The sequence below is a fragment of the Pieris brassicae genome, chromosome 2 (assembly GCF_905147105.1).
Source record: "Pieris brassicae chromosome 2, ilPieBrab1.1, whole genome shotgun sequence".
Classification (NCBI taxonomy): domain Eukaryota; kingdom Metazoa; phylum Arthropoda; class Insecta; order Lepidoptera; family Pieridae; genus Pieris; species Pieris brassicae.
In genome coordinates this window covers 10,280,957-10,293,400 of record NC_059666.1, presented here as the reverse complement: position 1 = coordinate 10,293,400, position 12,444 = coordinate 10,280,957, and the positions used below count along the sequence as shown (strand labels likewise).

Genomic DNA, 12,444 nt, shown 5'->3' with positions numbered 1-12,444 from the left:
AAATACTAAATACTAGAATTATAGATAAAATTATAATTATTCTAATATATATAATATAATATTTTTATATTATAATTTAAATTTATTAGATTTCACTATAATAGTATAATAATAATTTAGTGTATTACTGTTATTTACTCTTAAAGAACAAGTTACAGTTACAAAACAACAGCTGTTTAAAACTTAGACTAAAGGTTATGATGACACTTTTCATGAAATCTTAATAGATTATTATAGCTTTTATAATTTCTTTGTCTTAAAACAATGACGAATTATACAGAAGATGAAACCACTATTTACAAATTAGCAAAACATTTCTACAATGGATTCTATAAGTTTTATTTAAGCGTAAGTTTTAAAATTATGATGGCTATTTAAATAAGATCATCTAATGGTACAAGTATTAGTAATAGTCGAAGGTATTATTATTATATCAACACCGACTGGTGTCAACTGAAAATTATACTAAATAAATATCATTTTCGTTTCAGCCGTATGAAGTAAAGTCCTTAACATGGTCTGCACAAGAAAAGCTTCTTAACTTAACATTGAATAATAATCTTTTGAAAATGTATCCAGTAAGCAGCAATTTCTGTAGGTTATATCTAAAAAATATTTTGAAATGTTTAGAGGGAAGGCAAGATGTTCATGAAAGTATTTATGACTACCTGTGCTCCATTATGAGTAATAAGCAAGGAATAGATGATTTTTACTATAGACACTATGTTATTGGGAGAAATTTTAGCCAAATTGTTACTTTGAAGGAATCAAATAATATGGTTGTTAATGGAACTACAGGAATGAAAACTTGGGAGGTATGAAACAAAATTTTCTTAACATTTTCATTATTAACCTATGTATCTTAATATTTCTGTACTTTCATTACAGGCTGCTCGCTTATTGACAGATTGGATTCTTCAAAACAAAAAATTCTTTTATAACAAAAATATATTAGAATTGGGCTCTGGTATTGGTTTAACTGGCATTACTGTTACAAAATTCTGTGAAACTACTTCTGTAACATTAACTGATTGCCATGAAGATGTTTTAAATGCAATTAATGAAAATATTATAATAAACTTTCCTGTAACAAGTGAAAGGCTAGAAAAAGAATATAGAGAATATGATGTTGATGGCAAAATAATGAGTAAGAGTTGTATAAGTTATAATGTCTCTAGAGAGAGTCCAACCATGTTTACACTTTTAAGCTTATTGTGTCTACAAACTTAAAGAAAAAAAGTTTTAATGGTATTTAATCTAGAATGTTGAGATCAAGCACTGGCAAGTAAATTAATAACGAGGCTATGGAAGTGGCACTCACAATCTTTTAATGTTTTTAGGAGTAATGATGTTAGACTGGAATGATATTGATCAAACAGAAGTTCAAGACATTCCAGATATAATAATAGGCGCAGATATAGTATATGACCCATGTATATTAGTGCCTCTATGTAAAGTCCTGCAATCTTTTTTCCTGAAGAATAAATCTTTAAGTGCCTTCATAGCATGTGTTATAAGAAATGAAGATACATTCAATAAATTTGTCCAAACCTTGGGTAAGATCATCATATATTTTTAAAATGAAAAATAGACCGCATATATTTAATTTTTATACTTTTTCAGCTGACTATAATATGAAAGAAGAACAATTAACATTGCCTGAAAATATTAATTTAGAGTGGGATCCCAGTGTTAATCAGTGTATTGTTAAAATAAATTTTAAAAGATACCTATTCTGTTTTTTCAAGTCTGACTAAGTAAGAGCCCTGTCTATCGCATATATAGCATTTTGCTTAATTGACTGTTAGTGGGTCAAGCCAGATGCAAACTATTTTTATCTCAAGCTGATATTGTGTTTATGTTTAACAAAATTACGTTGGAGCAAACTGCATGTGTCTCCAGGTAGTTGAGATTTAAAACAAGCTTAGTTCTTAGTGCGTGATTTAGCAGTTTCGACATTCAAATTCTGTGACGGTACTCTTTCCGCACAAAATAATAGAAAATATATAGACAATAGTATTTTGGTATTCTGTCCTAGTTTAGTATTTATATAACTGGCAATTGACAAATTTATAATCTATATGTATTGTTTTCCTCCGCCAGTTGTGTGATTTGCTCAAAAACAAAAAGTGTTATATTGCATTATATAAATACGTCAACAATAAGAAAACAAGTCGAATGTAAGAATACCATGTGAATTAGTGACCGAAAATAAGACTTGGCTTAAAAGTCTCGTTACCAGGCCATAATATTATTAAAAAAAAAATCAAATGTATTTTTCCTCCGCCAGTTGTGTGATTTGCTCAAAAACAAAAAGTGTTATATTGCATTATATAAATACGTCAAAAATAAGAAAACAAGTCGAACGTAAGAATAACATGTGAATTAGTGACCGAAAATAAGACTTGGCTTAAAGGTCTCGTTACCAGGCCATAAAATTATTTAAAAAAAAAACAAACGTATTTTAATCACGAATTTTGAAACGTATACATTAAATCATTTTGCATTCATTTATTGAGAATCATTGCCGCTGAAATCAGGTACTCTTCAAATAAACTCCTTGTATAAATAAGTAGTGACTTATTAACAATGGAAAAAGCAAAAAAGGTTGTGCGCAAAAGAAAACTTGTTGATAAAGAAGATGATAGTAATGCTAAAAAAGGATCAATTAAGAAGACGAAGACTCAGAAAGAGCCGACAGCAATAGAAGAATATAATAATGTAGATGTTAAAGATGAAAATACCATAAAAAGTTCTAATAATGTGTGGAATGAAGCTGAAATGCTCTCTTATAAGGAAAAACTACCTAAACAGTTAGCAGAAAGATTTATTTCATTATTAACAGAGGGCTGTACTTTACCATTTATTGCAAGATACCGTAAAGAAGCCATAGGTCATCTCCTACCCGACAGGTAATCTTTGGTTATATTTATAAAATATTTATTTTGAGAGAATTCAAATATTAGGTTAACAAATACAAGATTTGTTTTGGAAATTATAGAATGTTTATGTTGCAGTAATGGAATAATCATTATTTTTAACCAAGACTATATACTTTATATTTTTATGTTTTCTTATAGTAATTACAAATTTACAGACTACAAGAAATATATGAAAGTTATCAATGTATAAATCACTTTAAAAAGAAAGTGAAGTCTGTATTAGAAACATTAAAAAAGTGCAAAAAACTAACACCTGAAGTTGAAAAGAGTATATTAAATGCAAGAAATTTGTCTGAGCTTGATTTAGTAGTAAGTATACCTCGTTTTTTGTTAGTATTCAATTCTTCTTTTTAAATGCCTTTATAAATAATATTCTTAAAATAGGTTGTTTAGTACATTAGTTGTATTTAAATATTATACAAACTCTTTAAAGAAAAATATTTGGAGGAGTTTATCTTCTAAATTTTTTAGTAAATTTCTACAATGATTTTGCCATCACTAGCTCATTATTTTGTCTGTCATTTTAATTCATCTTGTTTTTGCATTTTCTAAAATTATTTTTACTTTAAATGACCCAAATGACTAAATTTGGGTCATTTAAAGTAAAAATTATTTTTACCTCAGTAGTCTGAGGTACTGAAATATGTTTTTAGTATTCACCTCTCAAATCACATTCATTGTCACTTGCTGAAAGAGCTAGGAACCTTGGTCTCGAGCCATATGCAATCAAAGCATTGAATGGTGAAAACATTGATTTACAATTACTATGCAATGGGAGTGATGAATTGTCTACTGTTGATAAAGTGGAAACTCAAATTACTCATATTATTGCTGATGTTATTTATAAGGATACAAGGGTTCTAGAGGAAATGAGGAAATTGTGAGTTTGTTATTTTACTAATGCAAATACACTGTGCTGTGTATGTCTCTACATCTGTGAACCATTCTAGATGATTGAGATATCATAAGCATTCAGTCCCATATAATATTTTGTAAATAAATAAGTTGTTTTCAGGATAATAACAGAAATATTAGTAAGAACATACGCTAATATATGTATTTGAAAATTATGCATGAACTGTTGTATACATGTCGAATTTATACACAATGTTAATGTTCTAATAATATATGTAAATGATTACATTAAAAAAAAGACAGTAAATAATAATTATTCAGTGCCTAAAATATACATAAACATGTTGCTATAGTAAGATACTTTTAACAGTTCTAATATTTATTTTCAAAATAAAGTTGTTTAAATTTCTTTAAATCAGTAATAGTTTATCCTGTTATATTCTCTCTATTATTACAAATACAAATAATGTTACAGAAAAGAAGAAACAAGATTTACATTACAAAGCAGCAGAACAAAAAGTTCTACAAAAGATACAAAGAAAGATGCAAATAAGAAATATGATACTAAATCAGATCCAGACACATATAAGTTATATTTTGAATGGAAGTGTCCTATACAATTTGTGAAGAGTTATCAAACTTTGGCTATCAACAGAGGAGAAGATGAAAAGATATTGTCGGTTAAAGTTATTGTTCCTGATTGGTTTTATAACAAATTGGAAAGGTATGTAGAAAAAGATTGGATTTTGTATAACATGAGGCAAACTGGCAGGAGGTTCCCCAGATATTGTGTGATGCCCATTGAAACTTAATGCCAGAGATGTAGCAGTGTGTTACCAGCCATTTAAGAATTTGCACCAATGGAGTTTCTGTTTATGTGTGCAATTGCCAGTTACTGATTAGAAGAAAGAAAAAATTAAACCAGCATGTCACAAATCAAAGTCATATGTCAGAGTGATCACCTACTATGTCTATAGAATAAAAATCGACAAACTGATGCTCAGAACTCAGGCCAAAAATTCATTTAGGTTTTGAATAGTTACAATAAATAAATGATGTTTGTGTTATTTTGTGTGGAATGATAAAGGGAAATATATCCCAAATATATTTCCAGGTTTTGTTTACCACTATGGGGTAGCAACCATTGGGTCCGCAAAGGACTCCAAGATGCATACAATCGTCTGATAAAGTCTTGGCTGTCAAGACAAGTACGGACAGACCTGACCACAGCTGCTGAAAAGGAGGCAATTAAAACCTTTACAACGAATTTGGAGAAATATTTATTAACAGAACCTATCAAAAATAGAAGAATAGCTGGCCTTGATCCGGGTTTTAAAGCAGGGTGTAAGGTAAATTGAGCTTTTTTAATTTGGCAGTTTTAAACAATTAAAATGGTTTTAAATAAATTTTTATTGCTATTTTAGGGACCGACTTCCTCGATTGAAGTTCTACTATCTTTTTATCTTAAATATTTTTTTATATATAATTTGTTTTAAAATAATTTTCGACACTTAATGTTTTGATGACAATTAAATTATTTAATTCCTAACATATCTTCCTTTTTCCCTACCTCTAAGTCTCTGAAATCTAAAGTTTAAGATTTGTATAAATATGAACAAGACTTGAAAATAAATTAGTTTGCCAAACAAGTTTCACTTCTGATGGGTACTTGGTACGCACGATTTTTTTTAAAATTACAGTTTCTTAAGAGGATGAAAAATCGTGAACGTGAATCTATGGCACTGTGCGTGATGTGTCGTTCGCTCTATCTCACTATCTCTCTCTCTCTCTCTCGCCCTTTCTCACTCTCTCAATAAAAAATCATGCACCTAAAGAAGTTTCAATTCAAAAATTATTTGAAGAAGATTTTTCTTTCAGTTTAAAGTATTCTAAAAAAAAGAATTTTAATAATAAAAAAATTACACGTCAAAATAATAAGCTCTTCCTAGATTTTTAGAAATTTTGAAATTCGATTCTAGATTCATTTAAAGGCGTTTTTTATTTAAAAAATATTCACTAAATTTGATACATGTATAATCGTTTAAAGAAAACACTTTTTTACCGTATTGAAGCTATATATACTATATATACTTATAATTATTTTACAGAATTTTAAATTTCTCTTCTTAAATTCTTAAAAAGTGTTATTATTTGCACGTGTAGTGTCGTTTTGTTTCGACGTTCGCGCTTTCGTTCGTTTCATAAATAATTATAGTGTTTTGTTTTATAGCTCGGTATTATAGATGTTAATGGGGCGAAATTGGAGGCGTGTACGATATACCCGAATTTGAGGCAACAAAACAAATATGACCCGGCAGCTAAGCAGTTAATAGATTTGCTCCAGAAACATGGGTAAATATAACTGTAATAATAATAATGGAGCCTTATTTTATTTAGATAGAAGATCTTTGACAATCTGAGACAAATCTTTGTTTTTAATTTATTTTATTATTATTTATTACTTAAGATGTCATGTGGAACATGGTGTAATGGTTGCAGCTCCTTAAAAACAAATAAACTTGGCGATTAAAAAGAGTTGGCGGAGAGTTTATTGCCAGTTCTTCTCTTCCGTTTTACGCCCTCGATTTGAGAACTGGCAGTAAATGTAAAATTAGAAGCGTTTAAAGTATTTTTTTTTTGACGTTCATAAGTTTAGATTGTGTTACGTATATGAATAAATGATTTTTGGATTTGACTTTCCATATCCTTTATTTTCTTTTCAAATGTTGTTACTATTTACTTATAGTAAAATGTTAGTAGTCTGTGGATATGGACCTCTTCAATCCTTTCCAGATGACTTCTTCTAATCTCTGCCACGAGTCTGCCGGCCTGTGCCTGCTATCGTTTTTTTGTTTCGGAAGCAGGTATGGGCAGCTGCCCCAAGGATTTACTTCGAATAAACCTATTTTTAATAACTTTTATTGGGTCTCTCTAAAAACGGAGTCTAAAGGATCTCCTTTAAGTAAACTCTCATCCGTCTCTTTCTTTCATATTGCGTTTATGCCGTAACAGAGAGGGAGATGAATACTTTACTGGCGTTGCTTAGATTATTTTTTTTACTTTAGAATGCGATAATTTAAGTAAAAATTGGTTTCAGGGTAGAATTGATAGGTTTGGGAAATGGTACAGCATGTCGGGAAACAGAGACATGGTTGAAGAATCATCACATATCTGATGGTATTCCAATCATCATCGTACCGGAGCAGGGGGCATCTATATACTCCATTAGTAAAGAAGCTCAGAAGGTCTGTTCGTCTGTCATAATTCTTAAGTCTCTCTCTTTCTTTCTCTCACCTGTCTTCTCTTTTTCTTTATCACTTTACGTTAGATTTGATTCACAGTTTGATTCTCATCTCTGAGGTCGTAGGTTTGAATCCCGGTGGTGCACCATCGCGAGGAAACCGGCATTATTTAGACCCAATCCTATGTGTCAAGGACAGAAATTACTTGCTACAGAAAAATAGGATCACGAAATGGACAGAAATCTTGGTCAAGATTTTTTTATAACAATTTTTTTATGCAAAAGTTACGCATTTAATTGTTAATAATTTGGTTATTTGTTAGAGCAGAAAAAGTATAGATTCAAAAAATACTAATTTTTTTTCCAGGAACACCCAAACATGGATCCAAACTTGATATCAGCCTTATCGATTGCAAGGAGAGTCCTTGATCCTTTAGGAGAACTTATTAAGGTAAGTTTCATTGTCGTGTTTAATAAGAAAGATTTAGAAAATTGTTTTCTGAAAAGCAAGGAAATGATGTTAGCAAAATTTGTTCTAATTGTACGGTATTGATAACCCAAGAGGGTTATCGGGGTGCGTTAAATAATTGAGTTTTCTTGGTTTACTCTATATTGTTACGAGCTAGGGGATCGGATAGAAAATGCCGTAAATTTCTTCAAGGGTTTATTTCTTTAAAAATCAATGAGGAATTTATGAGCACAAATTATTTGCAGAAATGCACTTACAGCACACAAAAACAATCACTTATGCACACTTCACACAGTACTTTATCACTTGTATTCACTTTATTCGCACTTTATCGCTTCGGTGTTTCTCTCTTGTTATCGCATTCCAAACTAAAGGTGACTAGTCGCGTTTCGGCTCGCTTATATATCCCTGGGAATAATTCTAAACAATATTCGAGAACTCTCTAGGCGGGCTTGCTACTGAGTAGCGATTGCACAATTCTAGAACGTCCGCACTCTTTGTCTCTTTCGCACGTTACTTCGTCCTTGTCGTACGGCGTTCTAGAGTGCTTAGTCTAGTTTCGAGAAAGTTCTGATCTTCTCTCTCTCTCTCTCTCTCGTATTATTTCGTCCTTGTCTCACACCTAGATAGTTTGGTCTAGAATATTCTTTCATCAAAGGGGTATACCTAGGCCTGAAAACGCCTGAAAACGGGTCTCTTGAAAACTGCACCACTCGACTACACATGTTCTGAAACTGACTAAAAAGGTTTCAGCTTCCTGAAAACTAGGGTAACATTATGGAAATTACAACTTTCTAATATGTAATTGACCCTCTCCTGAAACGGTAAGAAATCATATTACAGCCTGCTGAAAAGTTCTCTAACTAGTGGAAAAATCTAGAAACATTGCAGTCGACCCGTCTTCGTAACAATATTAACCACTCGCGTATTACAATATAATATGAGCGAAATAATGACGTGCTAATTGCTATGTACCAAATGAATGCAATTTTAACAGTCAAACAGAGTGCCTACGTCTGGCTATGGTCTGGTCACGCTTATAAGTGATTAAAATGTTCAGCCATGGCACGTACAAACATAGGAAATTGTCACGATTGTAAAAGAGCAAAATGTACGAACCTTGGCACGTACATAGGGATCATCACGCTTATAATTTTAAGATAGCTGCTTTTTTTATTCTCCCATATTAGGATTACCTGGAAGAAATCGTTAGCGATAAGGCCGCCTGTTGCCTAATAATTTATGTAACCTACTTACTTTTTGTTTATTGTGTTGTATAATTATGCATATTAAGGTAACAAAGTATACATAAATAAAAAAGCCTGAGTTAGCAAAATGTACAGCCTTGGCTCGTAGACTAATCTTGAGTTATTATGTAACCTAACATAAGTTACATATATATATTAGGTAATAAATAGTAGCGCAAACCAAATAGCAATCATCGAACACTTGAAGCCAAAATGAGATTTAGTTTTTCCCACACTCATAAATTGTAATATAAGATTCTCGTGTCCGATAATATCCAATAGGTCGACTACACTTACATTCTTTATATGTAACATAAGTATCACTTATATTTGTTAACACTACCCTTAATGTTATCTTAATTATAAGCTCATGTTTTAAACAAGCCAGTCGACACCCAGCTTCAAACAAAGAGTTTCATTTATTCAAACATCACTCCAACAACAGCCACCGAACTGAACTCCTGCTATGGGCTATCTTCTATATCTTCTATAGCTATCTTTTATATCTCATACTTTTGTAAAAGCTAATCCCAGAATGTGGTGCAGGTGGATCCAAAGAACCTAGGCGTAGGTTTGTACCAACACGACATACCCCCGAAGATGTTAGAAGCGGCCTTAGATAGTGCAGTTGAAAAGGTCGTTAGTTTGGTGGGAGTCGATATAAACACCGCTTCTCAAGCTATGCTTAGGTAACGTTTTTTTATTATAATAGTCTAAAGGCTTTGTGTACCTGTACCGATGGTAAGATGAGATTCCTGCACGTTTGTTTTATATAAATAAAAACGCCTAAGCAGCAGGCAGGAGGCTCACCTGATGTTAGGTAATACCGCCGCCCATGGACACTCACATTGCCAGAAAGCTCGCAAGTCCGTTGACGGCTTTTTAAGAATTCAGGTACTCTCTTGATGGACCCAAAGTCGAATTTGAATACTTCAGTGGTCCGCTGGTTCCAAATAGTGCTGGTACGCGGCAAAAACTGCCTTAAAAAACGCTCAGTTGTCGAACGACAGACGTCGAGGTGATACGGTTGGTTTTTTGTAAGTGTTGAACACTGCTCAATACTTTCAAAAACATATTCTCGAATAGCATTTATTATGCTACGAGAAACGTGTCCAGTCATGTCCAAGTTTGACTATAAAATCTTGATACTACCCGCCTTCAACATCCCAATACAAGAGACCTAACGATAAGAATAATTATAGAAATATTTTTTTAAGAACGATTGCAAAAAGAAACAAGAAAAAAATAGTGAAAAGTAAGCTAATGGTTTTATCGATCAATAGACATACCGAGACCGGACAGACAGACCAGACCCAAGTTACAGAGTTCAGGAAAAAAACAATGAAGAATGAAATGGCGTTATGTTTGAGTAGTGCTTATGTTTTGTTAGAATTTTCCCCGTGGTGGAAGATTATTAGGAAGATTTTATTCACAATATTAGCAATAACGTGCATGGTCCTTCGAGCCGGAAGGATATTTTGACATCTGTGAAACATCTTTATACCTCGAAACAAGTTGAAATCTATGCTTTTTTTAACTTAATTTATGATCCTATTTAACGAACTTTCATGAACATTTTTTTTATATGAGAAATTATTTATTAAATTGCAAGGCGCTATATATTTTTTTCTGTGACTTCCCTCTTAGGTGTACCCTCAATGCCCTTTCAACAGTGTTTAGTAATAGAAGAATTCTATACATATAACTTAAACTATTAATTAAATAAATTTATTTAAAACTTTATTAGTAGAGCAGATTTATTATGGGTAATTGCTATAATGAACTGTCAATACTGTATATTGTCAACTGAATTATCTTAATGTTAAATAAATAAAATAAGTGGCGCTACAACCTACTTAGATCTGGCCTCTTCCTGTATCTGTGTCATGATCATATGTCTAGTAGGCAAGTCGGTGATCAGCCTCTGTGTCTGACACACGCCGTCGACTTTTTGGGTTTATCGCAAGCCGGTTTCCTCGCGATATTTTCCTTCACTGTTCGAGCGAATGTTAAATGCGTACATAGAATGTCCACTGGGGTACAGTCGGAGATCGACCTCAGGTATGAGATTCGCACGCTGTAGGCACTAGGCCAACACTGTTCTAAATGTTATTACTCCTACATCTAAATCCTCTTTTTTTAATATTATAGGCGAATATCCGGCCTAAATGATAGCAGAGCGAAAAAAATAATATCTTATAGAGAAGAAAATGGTTCTTACATTACACGTACTGATATTTTAAAAGTCTCCGGTATAGGAAAGATTACGTACCAGCAATGTGTTGGTTTTTTAAAGATCGTTGGTGGAAAAGAACCTTTGGATAGCACTATTATCCATCCAGAAAGCTATGGAGTGGCTAAATTGTGAGTATTTATTTGTATTGTAAAGTAACGCGGTATTGAGCAGATATATTATATATATATATATATATAGTATAACAGATATAGTATTCTGTTTAATAGAACGTAATATCAGGAACTTGGTTTTCTCTATAATAATATTTCTTAAATAATACTTCTTTGATCATATAATTTTCTTTTAATATTTCCTGTCGGAAGTTGAATACAGATATGTATCCCCCACGCCCCATTAAGTAACCTGAATTGAACTTGAATTTCAGATTCGCTAAGAAAATCGGTGTGGATATAAAACATTTGACTCGGCCCGATTTTCCGGATTTAGTAGAGCGAAACATTTTGACAATTGACATTCCATCGCTCAGCAAGGACTTGGCTGCAGATGTTAGTACACTAGAGTTAATTGTCACCGCATTTAAACAAAAATCCTACGAAGACAATGTTATTACGTTCTGCAGACCTGTGTACTCTGTGTCAGTGCAAAGTAACGAACAGTTGGTTACAGGGACGACTTTGACAGGCAAGATTTCAATTTCACACAATTTGTGTGTGTAAATTAATTGATTTATTATGAATAAAATATAAACATCTCAGACTCGGCGACGTACGGCAAATAGCATCTAATGTGAGGGTAGGCTTGTGTATTTGAAACTACCCTCCTAGCTTGCTATTTTTTAAAGTGATACCTCCTCCCATGGACGCATTGCCAAGAGGCTCGCAAGTGCGTTGCCGGCATTGTAATGATTGGTACGCTCTTTTATTGAAGAACCCTAAGTGGAATTGGTTCGGAAATATTTGATGGCATGTCCGAACAACTTGAACTAAACTTTTTATTTCATTGAATAATGAATGTTCTCATTTCACATTTAATTTTGTTGAGACACCATCATCATTCCTTTCCTTAGTGTAACTATGTGTGTTACTAATGTAAGTAAGTAGCATGTGCCTGACACCCGTCTATTTTTAGAATCTGTATCTCCACTATGACTGACGAACTATCATTTTGAATATTACATAAAATTATTTGTAGGTGTTGTTCGGAATGTGGTACCGTTTGGCTGTTTCGTGGACTGTGGTGTCGGCGATAACGGTTTAATACATAAAAGTCAACTAGGTAATTATTCGCCCAAATTGGGCGACAGAGTGGCTGTCACCGTTATAAACACGCCGAAACCGAAGAAATTACAATTAAAATTCGATAAAATACTTGACTGACTGTGATTTTTGCTGTGATATTTAATATACGTGTTATTACATTGACTTTTATTAAAATAAATAAATAAATAATTTTGATACCGTTTCCAATTTAATTTTGAACATTTAAACAAGATG

The 12,444-nt window shown here is 32.4% G+C and overlaps 2 protein-coding genes across 5 annotated transcripts; both read left to right on the top strand.

Moving 5' to 3' along the window:
• Positions 1-125: 125 nt before the first annotated feature.
• LOC123720235 (protein-lysine N-methyltransferase EEF2KMT) lies at positions 126-1,757 on the top strand. Its single transcript, XM_045676773.1, has 5 exons — positions 126-348; positions 492-815; positions 889-1,147; positions 1,341-1,556; positions 1,624-1,757. Exons 1-5 carry the CDS (start codon positions 265-267, stop codon positions 1,755-1,757), a joined length of 1,017 nt encoding a protein of 338 aa, XP_045532729.1. The 5' UTR covers positions 126-264.
• A 247-nt stretch (positions 1,758-2,004) lies between these two features.
• LOC123720089 (S1 RNA-binding domain-containing protein 1) lies at positions 2,005-12,405 on the top strand. 4 transcript variants are annotated; one of them, XM_045676554.1, is made up of 12 exons: positions 2,013-2,912; positions 3,098-3,251; positions 3,596-3,822; positions 4,273-4,521; positions 4,912-5,146; positions 6,028-6,149; positions 6,895-7,042; positions 7,406-7,489; positions 9,301-9,443; positions 10,906-11,118; positions 11,376-11,632; positions 12,143-12,405. In XM_045676554.1, the coding sequence occupies exons 1-12, from the start codon at positions 2,590-2,592 to the stop codon at positions 12,325-12,327; spliced, it is 2,340 nt and encodes a 779-aa protein (XP_045532510.1). In that variant the 5' UTR covers positions 2,013-2,589; the 3' UTR covers positions 12,328-12,405. The 4 variants fall into 4 exon arrangements, with proteins under 4 accessions (XP_045532512.1, XP_045532513.1, XP_045532510.1 ...); XM_045676555.1 differs by having other exon boundaries at positions 2,015-2,912; positions 11,376-11,496; XM_045676556.1 differs by lacking the exons at positions 10,906-11,118; positions 11,376-11,632; positions 12,143-12,405 and adding an exon at positions 9,972-10,885 and having other exon boundaries at positions 2,005-2,912.
• Positions 12,406-12,444: the final 39 nt, after the last annotated feature.

Bases quoted from the DNA above. Each gene is read 5' to 3' on its own strand.
- LOC123720235 (XM_045676773.1), top strand. From the start codon at position 265: ATGACGAATTATACAGAAGATGAAACCACTATTTACAAATTAGCAAAA. The intron at 349-491 runs GTAAGTTTTAAA...TTTTCGTTTCAG, and splicing joins TCTATAAGTTTTATTTAAGC to CCGTATGAAGTAAAGTCCTT. The intron at 1,557-1,623 runs GTAAGATCATCA...ATACTTTTTCAG, and splicing joins TAAATTTGTCCAAACCTTGG to CTGACTATAATATGAAAGAA.
- LOC123720089 (XM_045676554.1), top strand. From the start codon at position 2,590: ATGGAAAAAGCAAAAAAGGTTGTGCGCAAAAGAAAACTTGTTGATAAA. The intron at 9,444-10,905 runs GTAACGTTTTTT...TTAATATTATAG, and splicing joins GCTTCTCAAGCTATGCTTAG to GCGAATATCCGGCCTAAATG. The intron at 11,633-12,142 runs GCAAGATTTCAA...AATTATTTGTAG, and splicing joins TACAGGGACGACTTTGACAG to GTGTTGTTCGGAATGTGGTA.